This window comes from Erithacus rubecula (assembly GCF_903797595.1).
Source record: "Erithacus rubecula genome assembly, chromosome: 6".
NCBI lineage: Eukaryota > Metazoa > Chordata > Aves > Passeriformes > Muscicapidae > Erithacus > Erithacus rubecula.
This window is the reverse complement of record NC_136688.1, coordinates 17,350,957-17,367,886: the sequence shown is the minus strand read 5'-3', so window position 1 is coordinate 17,367,886 and position 16,930 is coordinate 17,350,957. Positions and strand designations below refer to the sequence as shown.

The 16,930-nt window shown below is 40.6% G+C and overlaps 1 protein-coding gene across 1 annotated transcript in view; it reads right to left on the bottom strand.

Moving 5' to 3' along the window:
• SPON1 (spondin 1) overlaps nucleotides 1–6,530 on the bottom strand; it is a 149,629-nt gene extending 143,099 nt beyond the window's left edge. Inside the window, exon 1 of the mRNA XM_079310145.1 lies at nucleotides 5,813–6,530. Coding sequence (XP_079166271.1) covers nucleotides 5,813–6,035 — 223 coding nt within the window. The 5' untranslated portion in view covers nucleotides 6,036–6,530. The remainder of the gene's footprint in view (nucleotides 1–5,812) is intronic.
• Nucleotides 6,531–16,930: the final 10,400 nt, after the last annotated feature.

Here is a 16,930-nt window from a genome sequence, read left to right as displayed (position 1 = left end):
CAGAATTATGAGATATTCTGGGTTGAAAGGGATCCACAAGGATCATCAATTATTAAGTGAATGGCTCCTACAGGGTGTGAACCCACATTTTTAGCACCAGGCTCTGTCAGAGCTGAGATAATCTCAGGGTGCTCAGCTGAGGCTCTTTTGAACATTATCAGGAAGGGAGAACAAGGCAGAACTTTTGAAATTACCAAACTCTCTTCAACAACTTAGAGCAACCCTTTTCTGAAACAGGGGTTAATTTTAAGGGGGAAAAAAAAATTATTCTAGAATTAAACTAAAAGAGATGGAAAATGGAACTCTCAATGTTTTAAGTAGCTTTGACTTTAAGCATAATGCAAAGAGTGTCACTCTCCAACCCTGACAGGCACAATAAAAAATGAAGACCACCCACAGTTCTCAGACCAAGGCTGCTCCATAGCAGAATACCCACAAGAGACTCCCTCTCACACAAATAAACTGCAAGGGGTTGAATCACGTTGCTAAAAATTACAGATTGCCCTTACAAGATGTGGATTTCAAAATACATCTCAGAGTTCATCTGGAACATATGGAGAGCTCCTTGATCTAGAAATCCAGTAGCAGAAAAATATAAGTTATTTGAAAATTTCTAGGATTATGCAGGAGTGTTTGGGTCTAAAACTCACAGTGTTTGTACAAATGCCTGACTTTTCTGACTATATGTGAAAAAGAAAAAAGGATTGGAGAGATTTACTTCAATTTTCAAGCTTTTGTGCAAGTGGCACACTTTGACCTATAAACCTGCAAACCCCTGTACAAAACTGGGGTAGTGACTGCCACAATAGCAAGACCCCCACCTCAAAATTTTCAACACACTTTTCATTCCATGGAGCCTTATGGTCGGGTTAAATGTTGTGATTTTTGGGGAGAAAGAAAATTTCACACATTATATTCCAAAATGGAACAGCAGCATAATGCCATTAAAATTTCTGCTTACTTTACAAATATTGCTCCATTTCATTAATTAATTTCTGCCCAATAATTAGCATAATTAGTCTAATTTTGCTAACTTCTGCAGCTCTGGCTAGATGAAAACCCACAGGCAGCCTCTCAGTTGCAATAACAGAGAACAGCACACTGCTGAACTCAACAGAGATGAACACATTACTGCTGCTTGAACAGTGATTCTCAGAAATTAACTGCCATAAAGGTCCTTTACATGCAACAAATTTTTCCACATCATATGCAATTAAAGACTCTGAATCACTGTAAAAGGTTACACCAGAAAAACTTAAATATGTGTGCAAGCAAAGAGAGAATCCAGCTGTGAACTGACTCAACAGTTTTCATTTTCCTCACAAAGTTACAGATCAGTTTCTAAAATTCTAAACACCTACCTAGAAAACAGAGAAATGCTACAGAAACATTAGGGGGGAAAAAAGCAAAAGGCAAGCAGCTCCAAAGCCTGACTCATGGTTTTTGAATGCCTGGGTTTAGCAATAGCCCTGCTGTGGTTGCAGTCATTTTAACCCCAGACAAATCCAAGAGGATGATGCTGCTCACTCAGCAGCCACATCCAGGCAGCTGCACTCTCAGCTGGGCTTGGGAACACATCCAGCCCAAAACTCAAACAAACCCAGCCCAGCCAGAGGGTTCAGCTGGGTCCATCCTGCTGCCTGGAAAGGCTGACCTGGAATAGAGACTAGGCAGAGCAACAGGGATAAAACAGATTTATTGAAAGGATGCACCTTGGGCACTGCAAGAGCCTGGCCAGGGCTACACCCAAATCAAATCCAAGGTGGATCCCAGTCATGAGTTTTACACTTTTATAAGTTCTGGTTCATCTACACATTGGGGTCCATTATCCAACCACAGCCCCAGGTTATGAAGTCTCAGCCCCTGGCTTGTCCCTTTCCTTCACCACTGTTTCTGATTTTTTGGTACCAGTTGTCCTGGATTCTCCAGCTGGGAAGGGATTGTTTTGTCACTACACTTAACATGAAGTGTCACAGTTACACACTAAGCAGCAGAGATTCTGAAAAATACAAAAGCAAAAACCCAAGGCATCATCCCCACATGGCTGCTCTGGCAGGGATGGACACACAGACACAAGGACACAGGGAGGGCAGGCTGCTGGGGGTTCAGGGTCAGTGCTTTGGGGTCACACATTTAGGGATGTGTGCTTTGGTAGCCCAGAGCACCAGGTGACACCTGGGCTGGGAATTCCTGTCGGATTATCCGTGCACCGCAGCACGAGGGTTTATCCCGAGCACTCCCAAATCCAGAGCTTGTTCTGCAGTGCCTCTGTGTCTCTGCCTCTGGAGAGGGTGCTCCAGCACTGGGAACCTGTCAGACCTCATCTGCTTCTCACAGCTCTTTGCAGCATAAGGGCTGAGAGTTTTTGGGCTAAACAGCTGTGTCCTGCTCACACCGTGTTCACACTAATTAACTTCCACTGAATAATATGAACTTCCTGCAAGGATCTGTTAAATCTCAGTGCAAGCCTCAGAGTTAAGGATTTCACTTTAAAGGGAAGATTACATATCAGCAGTTACTTTTGTCCTCTTCCATCCCTCTGGCAAATCTCTAATTACTTCACAAGTTGCACTTTGGCTCACACCTTCAACACGCTCCTCATTCCCCAGTGTCCAGGCTGAAGGTGGGGTGATCAAAGCAGTTGCTCCTTTGGTTTCAGGCAGGAAATCTGCCTTTTCTCACCCTACACAACTGCACATTGCACAACAAACACGCCTCCCAAATTTCATCTGTGTTTTGTGGAACGTGGGAATGGCTGATGCAGTTACAGAAGTTACAGAAGTGTTTGCACTTTGAGGGGGGAGGAAAGAAATGGGAAGAAAAACACTCAACATTCCTTAGAAGAGAAGTCCCCAAACCAGTGCAATGGAGCACAACACCTTGAATGAGTCTTTCCTCAAAAACTGAGAAAGCAAACCCACCAACAAGTGGAAATTCCATTAAAACCAGGAAGAGCATCCAGACACAAGGTATATGTAAGGATTATAACTAGCCTAGTATTCCTTTTCTTCTTCAGAATAATAACTTCATGCTATCATAGCAGAAAGCACGTCTACTGCATGTTAGCATGTGAAATGGGCATACTGCTGCCTTTCTGTAAAAGCAAGTTTATTTACATTTTAATAGCATGAAACTTGCCTCATTTTTTCATGGAAATCTCATGCAATCATTAATCTAACTCTACAATCAATAAAGCCAGGACTGAGTATTTTCAAGGACCATTACCCTGCATCACCATCCAAACTCAGGGCTCATTTGTGCCTCTGAATGCAGAGCTCTGACCTTCAGTGGAAGGGAGAGCAGCTCCATCAAGGTCAAAGGCACCCAGCAGGGACTCCTAGGATGGAGTGCCCACAAAGCTGGTCCTAAGGGAAGAACTGGTCCTACAGGAGGACATTTTTAATTGTCTGACAGGAGAGCATCCCTTTATCACTGCTGCCAGGCAGGCAGAGGAGTGGATATCCACTCAGAGAAGTTACTGAGTGCCCAGAGCAGCTGTTTCTATCCCAACTCCAGAGGTGGAAAATCCAGGCTTCACATCTCCTCACACACAGATCTACCCAGGGTTTCCCCTCAGGGCAAACAAGATTCTGATTGATTTAAGGGTGAATAACTGCAGGGGAGCCATCAAACCTCCCCTGGGGGCTAACAGGAGCTGTGAGCTGTGGTCTCCTGATTCCCACTCTGCAAAAGTGCTGAGATGTTTCCTCCAGCCATGGCAGAGTCTGATGTGTCACACCAACCACTGGCATGAGGATAAATGGATGTCCCTGCACTGACACTTCTGTGGAGCATATTTGCATATAGATGTACATGTATATATTCCTCTATTATCCACCTTGAAAATACCAGTTTATTCCAGGAGCCCACTAGGGAATGTGTCAAGGATCCAGACTGCATCAGTTCAAGCAGGGACCATGGAAACAGGAATATTGGCTCCAGTGCTAAGGAGGTTGTGCAAGTCTTCTGGCATATAGAGTAATTTGCAGATAAATAAATACAAACAAACAAACAAAACCCCACAGTCCTGTCACAATATCTCATTCTTTTAATCACTAGTTGGATTTTCCATCCTTTGGATGGAAAAGTTCCAGTTGGATTGCAGAAATGTCTTTGAAAATAAGTTCTCAAAACTTTCTGTATATTGTCAGTTTTAACTCCTGCTATGTTACAGCAACATTTATTTGGGTTCTTCCAACCATTCAGGAATGTGTCCTTAAAGAACAATCTGCACACCCCAACATGCCACCTGAATATTTCAGCCCTAAGTATAGTATATATTCTGTTCTACATTTTCAGTTTTTACTATTAGCTGTAATTTTCCCACTTCCAAGCAGTTATAATAGCATAATGTGATTTTATTAATTGAGTTCCTAATGCCAAGACCTAATATGTCCAGAAAATTAGCTCTGCTAATTCATCTGGGAGTTTCTTTCTTCCTACATTTCCTTGCAATAGAAACTTCTTTGATTAGATGACTGAAAATGTCCAGTAAGGTTTTCACAGAAATGAACTCCAAAACTTTTAAAGAACGTTTGCATTTGTCCCTATCAAAAAAACTTGGCACATCTTTGTCCTGCTTAGTAGATGTGTCCAGCTGCCATGCCACATGAAATCTTTCAGACTCCAGGTCCTAATCCTCATGTCTGGAACAGTTAACGTGTATTTTCTCACATCATGTTAAAATAAAACTATTTTTGGGGCAAAAAATCAAATCAAGAGCATGCAAAGTTAAGAGATTGGTGCTCAAAGCAGGTGAACCACTGCTGCAGAGGGATTTCTCAGCCTTTGAAGAAACACAGTAATTATGTTACAGGCACACTTTTTTCTCCCTGTATACTAAGATTCCCATGGTCATGCAATGGGAAAACATTGCTCTTTACCCTGGATCTAAGGAACACTTAGAACAATCTCCCAGTAAGTTTCTTTTCCTAAAAGTATGTTACTTACAGTAACTAAAAATTCCAAATTCGTTTTGAAGTGCTTTTAAAATACAAGGTTAACAGTACATTCCAAGAAGGTTTGGTCCTGAAGGCACTATACAGTGAGCCAGGAAAAGTGACCAAAACCTGTCTTTGCCTATTAATTAGTGAAATACACCCAAATGAGCTTTGGAAGTTCATTCCAAGGATTGTATGTGACATGCTCAGGGAAGAACAAATGCCTCCATCTCTTATTTACTGTGGTCGTTAGAAGTGTCTCTGCCTCTTTCCTGTTTGAACCATCTGTTCATTTACCCAGAAAGAAAATTAAAAAAAAAAAAAAGAAAGGGGTGGGGTAAACCCAAGTGGAAAATGTGGGAAGTTGGCAGTGTGCTGCATCATGTTTGCCCATATGCTAACTCATTATATTAACATTCATATTTCAGGGCAAGAACGATTAGCTCCGAGTTTCCTCTCCCTGCTGCCGAGGGTTAAAGCTTCTCCCGTGCGCTGGGTTATATTTAAAGGGATAGGAAGAAATCGCACGGTGGATAAAGGGGGGAAGAGTGTGCTTGGCATCCCTGCAACTTGTGATCTTGTGCGAGCGCCCAGCCGGCAGAGAGGGCTCGCAAAAGAGAGGAAATTCCTCTTGATGAGGAATGCCTGGGAGTGAAGCGATATCCTGAAAGCCAACTCCTCTCACTTGTCACGGAAGCATCCCCAATAAAGCAATGCGTGGGGGAATGTTACCCTGCCCTAACCCACACGGTTACACACACACACACCCGCCAGGAGGGATCCAGAGATGACAGGCACAGGCACCTCCAGCTCCAGAGCCGCTTTTCCTCACCACTCTCCCTAGCGTGGGATGCGGAGGATGTCCAACTTACCCCGGTAACTGTTCCCAGGCTTGTAAAATTCTGGATCGCCCTCCACCCTGAGGCTGAATTCATTGTACCCTTCCCTCCTGGTGCCTTGGGCTCGCAGGATCCGACTGCAATATCCCTCGGACTTGGCGGCTTTCTCCAAGGTTTCGTCGGGAAAACCCTTGGCCACCAAGGGGAAAGTGAGCGCCAGGAGCCGCAGGGCCAGCGGCTGCAGATGCGCTCCCATCCTCGGAGCCCCGCACAACTTTTGGTGTCCGGGCAGGGCTGGGAAGGGCTGGCAGGGATGGGAAGGGATGGGATGGGATGGGCAGGGATGGCAGGATGGGCAGAGAGCTCCGGGCAGCCCCAGCCCCGGCGTGAGGCTGCCGGGGCGGATCGGAGAGAGCGGAGCTGCTGCCGGAGAGAGGGAGGGGAAAAGCAGGGAGGGGGCAGAGAGGGAGGGGACGGCAAGGAAGGGGAGGGGAGAGGGAGGGAGGGAAGTCTGATCTTGCCCAGAGCCCGGGCTGAAGCGCTGTTTTGTTTCAGAGCGGTGTTTGCTTAGGCGGGCTGGGTTCGCAGGGTTTGGTGAAAGAGCGGTGTCTCCCAGACACCCGGCGCACAGACCCGAAATTAATCACCCGCATTCCTGCCAAAGTCTATAGTTACTGTAGGGATAACAAGGCTCAAGGAATTTCCCCGCACCCCTCCCGTCTTCCCCCGAAGCCGCAGACATGACAAACATCACCGAGCAAACAGCACGGCTGAAAAGCGAGGAGCATCTGCGCAGCTCCTGGGTACCACTGAGCACAGGGATACAGGGATGCGGGAGGTGGCGGTGCCCAGAACACGGGATCCATCTCCACAGCACACCAGAGCCGTGCAGCGTGCTCACAGCAGCTCACCTCTGCTCCAGCACTCGGGAAAATCCCAGCAGATGCGGGCAGGGCTCCTTATTTCGCCTTTATGCTGAGTGACTTCTCTAAATCCACTAAAGAGGATTACAACGGTGGGAAAAAAAGAGTGAGCTACACTCCTGGAGTCCCCAACTCCAGGGGTTTGATCCTAAAATGCTCTTCTCTTTCTCTCCCTCCACTGCTTCATAAGTGGAGGGGAAAGCAGGAAAGGTCTTCAGGCAGGACCTGAATGCTTTCAGGATGGCAGATGCACACGAGGGTACAAATCCTTTTTAACCCCTTTCTCCAGGACAGGACTGTAGCAGGTGGATGAATACAACTGCATTTAAGCACAACTTCCAAGAAGTACGAGAAACAGCAAGCAGTTTGAAGTCCTCCTGGACCCCACTACATATCAGATTTGTTAGCACCAGATTTGCAAATTTTTGGGTTCCAAACTTACCTTTGGAAGCTGATTACCAACAATCTCACATTGTGTGTCATATAAAGATGTTTATTTAAGGTGTCTCTGAGGATGCAGGACCTTTATTTTCTCAAAGATTGCTTGCCAAGAGCTTTGCTACTGTAAGCCTGTTTATATTTCAGTCCCTGTTACACCCTTATAAAAACATAAACTGTCACAGCCTCAAACTCTTCATTCACTAAAGACTGTGTTAACAAAGATGGGATTGGTTGGGTGAGGTTTTAGCCGTTGCTGCAAACACAGAGCTGCTGGCAATGTCCCTCCACATCTGTGAGGAGGTGGCAGCCAAGCTTTGGTACCAAACTGAGTGGTAAAATCCTATTTGTGAGGATTGCTTAGACACCTGCTGCAGTGGCTGGGGCTGACTGCAGAGACTTCCACTGCTGAGAAAAGAGTGGGATTAGGGGAGGATAAGAGGTCTTTGCAGCACAAGATGCTTTTTCTGCTCCTCTCATCCTGCTGGAGGAAGGAGAATGAGCAATCCTGACTCTCCAGTGTAATACTCCAGGCCCTCTGCTTCCACTCAGTCTGCTCCCTTCCCTGTCTGCCTCCCAGCCAACCTGCCAGTGCGAGGGCAAATCAATCCATCATCTTTAAGGCAACAGTATTCAGCCTGCTTTTTCTCCTGAAGCCTTGAGCTGGCACAGTTATGCAGAATATTTGGTTTCATGCTTCCAAAGACCCATGTTCACGTGGGTAATTAAATGACTACAGTTCAGCAATGTCATAAACTCTGGAGTCTCATCTGACTATGATCTTCACCTCATTCATTTATGAGAACAAGCTTTGCTTTATGTGGGTTCCTCAGTCAAAGATGCCTGTGAATTTGATTAATTCTCCATATTTGACTTTTCATTTCTTTTGCTGAGATTGATTGAAAAGCAATTACCTGACTAAAGCATTCCTGGCAGAAACTGCACAATCCACCTTTGTTTTGGGCCAGTGTTGTGTTCTAACTCAACACTCTCCTAAGTGTTTTTAGTCCTTTTCGGATTTTTTTGGCTTTTATATGATAACTAATTCATCAGCACCTATTGACTCTTAGCTTCCAGTAGATTTTATCTCCCTTACTTTTTAATCCCTGAAGTGGCCTGATCTGTTACTTGTGGTACTTTTTTATTCAAAAGCATTGCAAAGTTTCCTAGAAAGGCACAACACAGTGTCTTGCTAAAAGTGAATGCTTCAACTTAGCAACTGATATAGACAAATTGACCCACACTGCCTGCAGCCATGAAATGAGTAATTTGTTGTAGAGATGGTTTAGAGTATGGGCAATGTCATTAAGCATGGGCATCCTCGGGGTTTTCTATTTGTTCTACTAATTAGTGTGTGTTTGCCTAAAGCTTCCAGCATGATGTTTCAGTCAGAGATGCGTGCAAACTGATGAGCCCAACCATCCATGGCAAATTTAACAGAGGGACTGCTTTCCTTTGTGCACTTTCTAGGATGAATGAAGTTGCTGTCCATGACTATTAGGCATAACAATCATTACTGGGGTAATATTGCATCTGATGGAGCTGTAATGGTTGGAGGAAACTCTCTCCCCCCTCCCCCTCACCTCCACAAACAAAAATCATTCCACAATGTCAGCAGCCTTTCTTACTTTTTGTTTCCCCAGTACAGGAGCCTATTTTTCTCAAGGGGCATTTTAGAAGACTGCACTAACCACTGCAGAATACCCCTGCACTCACTGAAGATATGATAGGGGGCATTTAATTTTTTTTTTTTCTTCTGCTCCTATAATTTCAATTAGTTGTTTGAAGTTTTGGGAATTATCTACAAAGCAGCAATGCACAATGCATGCTTGTCTACACAACAGCTGATTTTAGGCACTCTAGACCTCAAAGTAAACAAGTGCCTCAGGTAAATATCTAAACTGATTACATGAATAATAGACCCCTTAAAAGAGCCAGTTCACAGAGCAGAGGCCAAAAAACCTGCCAAAATAAAACATCAGGGTGACAGGTGCCCTAAATCTCCCAACAATCAGGTGCTTGATAACTTCTCTGGGCTGTAGGATTCACCTCCCTAACCCCAGGAACACTAGTGTTCTCTGTAAATAAATGACACAGTAATAATAACAAGGGAGATACATCTCTTTCACAAGATGTCTGGCAGGAATGTTACCCACTCTTCCCCAAGAGCTAATGATTAAAATATTCCTGTGGAATGTCAGAGACAAATGGGTTTCAGCTCCTTGCTTGGTTTGCAAGTCCTCAGATCCTCATCTCTCAGCAAGCTGCTCATTGTAAAAATTTAAATCTCAATGCACTCTCAGTCCCTCATGGAAATTTTAGACTTCTAAAGTTGAACTGCTGCTGAAATGAGAGAAAGGAGATTGAGGATGTTGCATCAATTAGAATGGATTTTCTGGAGACAGATCTAAGGTGCCTTTTCCTTCTTCTCCTCAGACATTAATTGTAGATCCTAATTGGGATCTAAAGCTCTCCAGGGTTTCAGGTGGTCACCTGCCATCAAGAGTTTGCAGTAAGTCCCTTCTGAATACCTCTGCCAAATTAAGAGGCATAAGTTGAGGAATGTCACCAAAATGACTTTTGCCTTTTCCTCCTGAGCCAATATTCCCTTTCTCACAGATGGCAGGGCAGAGGATGCTGCTGTTGAGGCAGAGTGCTCTTGATGGCTGGGAAACAGCACTGCAATAAAACCTCTGGTGACTGGGAGGGCAAGAAGGGAATGTGCACTTTCAAAGGTGCCTATTTCATTTCCAGACCTTTGTGTCTTACTATAAATTTAGCTATCAGTCTAATTTGCATCTCTCTCCTTTCCCACTGCTCCAGCAGTCACAGTCAGTTTTTCTCAAACAAGATAGAAACTCCCTCTATTGATTTAGTTGGAATAATAACCCTGTTGCCATTAAAATCCCCCTCTATCTACAGCAAGAATGAGGCTTTTCTAATACAGTTCATGCTGTCTGAAGGGTGTTTAGAAAGGGATCCAGAGATATCTGCTGTCCTATTAGGCAAAGTAAAGAGCTTGGGAGACACTTAAAATGATTTCTTGCTTCTGTGTAGCACTGTTCTCAACTTCTTTTCTCTTAAAAACCAGAGCAGTGACAAGTAATGACAGTAAATGTTTGCAGAGGTCTGTGTGCCATTTACACCACTGTCAGTCAATACCATGGATCTCCAAAATTAAACTTCCCAGCAGCTCGTTATATTTGCATGTCCAGTCATGCATGCCTTCAGCATATTTTCACACTGACAATGCAGAGAGCTTTCATTTCCAGGGCATTTTATAGAAATACTTGGTCCCTGACACGGTGAGAATAGCATCATACATATTCCTGTGGGAGCACTGCACTGCTGAGAGAAACAGAGGCAGAGAGAGCAGCTCTGTTCAGACTCCTCCTCCAAAACCTCAGTGGAGCTGGAAAACTGGGGGGCAAAAAATGTTTTGAAACAGCACAGAGGTTGCAAAAGGTCTAGAAAAGTCTGTCCAGCACTCTGGATAACAGGCAGAATGTGATTTAAACTAAGGCCACTCTTGAATGGATTTTTCAAGATCAAAAGTTGACAGAAGCTTGTCTTCCTCACAGAGTCTATTTTGGGGAGGAGGTTTGCTAAGGAAAGACCCAGGCTTCTAGGAATATTTCCTTCCAATATCAGAAAATAAATATCTCTCTTTATCCCACTCAGCTACTCAAGATCTATCTTGGGTATCCCTGAAAACTCCCAAGAGCAGAATAAACAAGTTCCTCCAATCCCAGGATGAGCTTCACCTACCCCTAAGAAAATTCAGTGTCATTTCTAGGTCATATCCCCTCCAATTACACCCAAATTTCTCCCTCAGCAGCCTCTGCCCTTGGAAACTTCCCAGTTCCCACAGACAGGGCAGAAAAAAACATAACCCCCTCCCAAAAAAAAAAAAAAAAATTAATCTCTGCTCCTTCCAACTAAGCCACACAGTAACTCTGCAGGAGTTTGTGTTAATTTAAAACCTCAGTACCAAGTTAAAACTCAGCACCTTGGTAATTTATTGCATGACCTGTCACTGATTTTACATGAGTGCCTGTTCTGTATCTGCCTTGACCTCAGTGCCTCTAGCATGACCATATCTGGCTAAAATACTAATGAACAATAACCAAACTGAATTCAGCTTTTTGGCATCTTTGCCATTCAGAGGCAGCTATTCAGTGTTTTCTTATCACCTTGGTTTGTTCAAGACCTGTAGATTGGCTGTTGCTTTCACCTGCTCACCCTGTATTTGCATTTCTTGAAGACATGAGGTGTGTGATAAAATTCCTATTTTTCTTCAGCAGCTGAGCTTATTTATAATATAAATAATATTTTGCCTACAGAAGAAAACCTTTCTTTATACCAATTTTCAGACTGGCTGCTTTTCCAAGAAGAACATAAAAAGCCAATTTACACTGTCTAAGAAAATAGATGGTTTATATCTGGACAAATAATCTATAAAAAGACACCAAGTTTTACACATGCTTATTATTTATTCAATCAATCCACCCTCTTTTTCAAAAAACATTTTTATAGTGATATAGTGAGTAATTAAATCTTCAGTCAACTGTGGTTAGAATAGGTTTTAATCAGACTGCAAATATGGAAGGAAAATGTGCAGTAACACATCCCACAAACACAACAGGCCCAAAAGCAAGAATGACATCAGAGACCAAAAAAAAACCTTAAAAACCAAAATTAAACAGAAAAATAACTACCCCAGAATATTAGAACAATAAAAAAATCACAGGTAAGGGAAGGTGAAAAATTCTTTGGGATTTCTAGCACTCACCACAAAATCAAGACAGACAAAAACAAGAATAAATCATAAATATGAAGTGATGCCATCAGAACAATTGAACATTGAACAATGAAAGATTTATTGGAAAGTTTTCTTTCCGTTTATTTGTGAAATTCAAATTATGCCACGTATTGCCAGATATTCTGGGCATCACCAGGAACTCAGACAAAGAACAAATAGTCACAGAGAATCCCTGCAGAGATATTCTGCAGTTGGGGATATTGCAAAAAAAACCCCAATAGTTTTCCAAGAAAGTTTCTTAAATCTCAGATTTCCAGCTCAAATATTAAAGGAGCTTTGGGAAATCTTCTGAAGATTTGCAGACCCACATCTTTTTTTATATCAAAGGAAGTTTTGTGTCTCTAATTTAAAAAGGCATCTAAACTATCTGACAGCAAGTGGATAAAAAACACATACATGAAGACACTTCAAATATGGATATTCATATGCATGGGAAAAATTATTTCACATTAAAGTTACCATTTTTTTGCTTGGTAAACAGATGGAAGATCAAATAGGCAAAGGTATGTGTGTTCTGTGGACATATTTTAATTGTCATCAGGATACAAGGCTAAAATTGCAGGCTGGTAATGCAGAACAGGGTTTGTGGGAGGAGGAAATATCTTTTCCCAGAGCAGTTGGTAGGGCTGAAAAAAAAAAATCCCCAAGCTTTCAAACACAGCAGCCCTTCTGCAGGTCTGAAAATGTGTTATTTTAGATGGTTCACAAGCATCTCCCAGAATTTAGGTGGCTACTGAAAGATCTCTAATGAATCTCTGATGAAGGAGAGAGGAAATTGGTACCTGTGAAGTGAAGAGGATGCTAAAGGGGAGGAAGGAGGTGCCAGGGAGAGAGGAGGACAGTGATGAGTTGCTGAGAGATATTTTATATATATCTGTATATTTTACAGCCTGCAGAATTAAGGGATGCTTGTGTGGGAGAGCAGTCCTGGAGAATGCCAGAAAACAAAGTCTCCAGCAAGTAATTTGGGTCTTGGTGTCCTAAATTTTAGTTTGCAGGATGTCCCATCCCCTGACACACAACCCATCAGTAACCACAAGCACAGTGAGCAAATTACTTCTATATTTATTTTTTTTTCAGTGTCTGTTTCCCAGGTCACATTTTTGCCTGAGCAGATGATGAAATCTGCAAGGCTCCATCCAGGTTTTGGTTCTGAAAAGTGACAGGAATTCACTTGGAATGGTTCTGGATGAATCAGAATTATCAAGGGAAATTCTGGACACAGAATTATGTATGCTGCTCTATTCCCACTGTACAAAACAAGCCTAGAATCCAACACATTTACAAAACATAGCTTTTTTTTTTTTTTCCCCTTTTTAAAATTACATCACAGAAGCAATGACAGATTTCTCAAACTACCAAGTGTCCTGTCCCCTCCTGCCCAAAGTGTCACACAATACCATATTTCATCAACTCCCTCCAGTCATTCATTTTTTGCATTATTTTGCTCTTTCATAAGAAAGTCAAGTGTAAAATACCAGTGTCCAAAAAAACAAGTTTTATACCAATTTTTCTTTTCTATACAGACAACTAAAAGTTTCTGCTGTTAGTAAGATATGCTTAATTTGCTTCTTTTCCTTCAAAATGTTGTTTCATTTCACTTCTAACCTCTCTTTCAAAATAATCTGTCTCATTTCACTTCTAATCTCTCAAATAATAGCAATAAATATAATTCATAAGCACTGTATTCTTCCTTCTGAACAAATAAAACCACTTTTTAATTTTTTTTTTTTTTTATTTTTTTGGTTAAAGTCAAAGTTTTCTTGGAGTAAAACAATTCCACAAGAAGGTTATGATGAAAAGGTCTATGAGAAATAAGCAGTCCTTTATTCTCAAATGTAAGGATATGAGGAAATTGCATTGTGGAACTCAGCACATCAGAACAAGCTCAGCAGTCAAAAGTTTGGGGTTTTTTTTGTTTTTTGTTTTTTGTTTTTCAGCAGGATTGCAGTTAAAATTTTAAAATTACATTAATAACAGCATTAAAAATATTTATTAATTAATAAATGTCAAAGTAATAATGATGAATAATAGCATGTTATTATGTAATGTAATAATATTTAGATGTACATGATACAATAATGTATATTTTTATGCAGAGTTATTTCTAATAGTTAATTTAAAGTAATTAATGGCTAATCGTTAATTTTGAATAATTAATAATTGATGACTGCAGTTAAAATTACAAAATTACATTAGTAAGTGCAGTTAAAATTACAAAAAAAAAAAAAAATAGAAACAATTACTGCAGTTAAAATTACTGCAGACTAAAAATGGAAGAGGCTCATTTTATTATTTTAGTTGGAGCAAACTTAAGGGAAATTGGCCTAAAACAGTTATTGTAGAGGCTGCTCTTCAAAAATCTTTATAATTATCAAAAATCTGATCCAAGATTGCCAGTCAATAAATTTGTGCTAAAATAAACTTCATAAGATGGCAACTTCCCAAATTATTTGAATGAAGACCTAGAAAATCCTAAATTGACTTTAAGGTTAACAAACGAAGATATTATCACAGGGATGAAATACATCTACAGTTGGGTTGGTGCATCCTTCTCCCCTCCTTGGCTGTTAAATGATTTCATTTGTAGAATGTGCTAAAAAAATAATTTTCACACAGAAAGGTTTAATCAGTTCTCTAAGAGGCACATAAATATATTTTTCCTATTTTGTATTCTCTCATTATTAAGAACTCCCAATCAACCTCTGCTTCTTACATGCACCACAAATGACTGGAGACACTAACCCAGAAGCCATAGAGTGAAATTTTCAGTATTTATAAAAACAAATCTTTCACTCGGTGATATAAATCATATTACTGCTCACTCAGTTCCACCCATTTATGAAAAATTAATCATAGCAACAATAATTGACAAAAATTCTGTTGATGACAGCATAGGAACAATCCTATGGAACTTCAAACAAAGGATGCACTGTTCATCCAATAAAACTTTCAAAAGGTTATTTTGAAGTGTTAAGGTTTATAAAAACATGCTCTCTTGGTTTGTCACTGACTAAATCCCAACTAGCCCAGTAGGACATTATTGTTTTCCATTGTTTGATAAGGAAAAAAAAAATACATGCACTCTGTTTACTAGCAGTTCTAGACATATAGGCAAGAGCTTTTGAAAATTATAAAGCATTTGGAAAGGAAAATACATTTTAGCTTGTCCTCAGAATTATATAACAGAAATTCTTTGAATAACAAGATATTTGAATATGGAAGCTGTCTGAAAACATATCAAGATGCTTTTGGAAGATGTGTGCACAAAGGTAATGGCATCAAAGGTGATTTAAACTTGTAACTATGGAAACAATATCCTTTTTTAAGAAGGATTGCTGAAATTGAGAGAAAAATAATGAAATAAGATGAAATAATGAAATAATGTTCTTTACCTGGACATTTCAGCAAAGGACAAATCACCATATAGGGGGACTACTCACAACCTCTGAAGCAAAATTTATCCCACACCCTGAAAATGAAGTGAAAAGATTAACAAAAGGATCTGTGGTTTCCTTGATTGGGCCAGTTCCACCCTAACTGAAGCATTCTGCACTTTACAAATTCTCCCTCTGAAAATTGGGAAGATGCCCCTAAAAGAACAACAGGTTATTGAAGCAGAAATATCTCACACACAGGAAAAAAAATCTAAATTATATTTGGTGAAAAAATATTTAGAAAAATCTTTGTTTATGAGAGAAGGCACCTTGCATCATGAGGAGCAGCTGGAAAGAAAATGGGTCACTCATAAATGCTTTTCTGTGAGAAAATTAGATCTAAAATTACTGCTGGAGTAGGAAATTCTCAGAATATTCCTCTGCCCTACTGATTGAAATAATTTATGGTCACATACAGATCCTCACAATTGAATTTATGCAATGTGTGAGGGCTCATAGGAAACACAAAATAGGCTTGAATTACATAATGAGGAAAAGACAATTATGAGTAGGTTTTTCTAGAACCAGATAAAATCCAGTGTTTCATGATTCCTAGATGAACAGACAATTAAAAATAAAGAACTGCCAGCTAAGAGTAAATAACACCCACCTGTGTACCTGGAGTTAGTGGCCATAAGTGAACTAGGGTTCAAAAATGCCTTTAAAATTACATATTAATAGAGCTACAGCTTTTTGAAGCCCATTTACAGATGATGCTTAGAAAGTGTCAGTAGCAGGATAAGACTTGAGCACCAAGACACCAGTAGCATCTCCTGAAAGAATTAAGAACCTAGCTGTGTTGCATTTTTTTATAATCTCATTTTTTCAGTGTTTTCTTTGTGCAGCCTGACACAGAAGCTAAATTATGCACACACAAAATATTTGTGAAAATAAATAACATAATTTACTTTCCCTTTGTAAAGACATCGGCATTTACTACAGCAAGTGCAGGCCATAACCATATCTGGTCATTAATGCCTAAACATTCATTTAATTACCAAGAAAATCAATAAATTTAACATTTAGAAACAGTCTGAATATTTGTTTCATAATTTAATTTTTTTTTTCAAAGACAGCAATAAATGTTACCTTTGATTTTACCACAAGTAGCATGCTAAATAATAAAAGGTGGTATCACTGGAGGTGCACATTAACCATTTAAAATCCACACCAAACCAAACACACTTGGGGGACATTTTAATAAAAAATTCCATCTTCCCTTTTTAAAAGGTTCTGATGATTCAGCTGCTGCGGAATTGCATATTTTTTTGAGCTACAATAGATAGCAAGACATCTTCTACTACAGACTGTTCCCAAAGCTAAGGAAAATAATGTATTTCAGAAAAGGTGAAGATTAAAGGTCAAAAAATGACTGTGACTCAGTAGAGATGGTGGAGCAGAGTCCAAATCATCCCTCTTTGCATATTATCAGCTTTCTTCTAATTTTTATGTAACAGACTGCAATAAACAGAGAATAGTCAAAATAAAAAGAAGAAAAGTTAAAAAAACCTCAATCAGTCCTGACCTAATA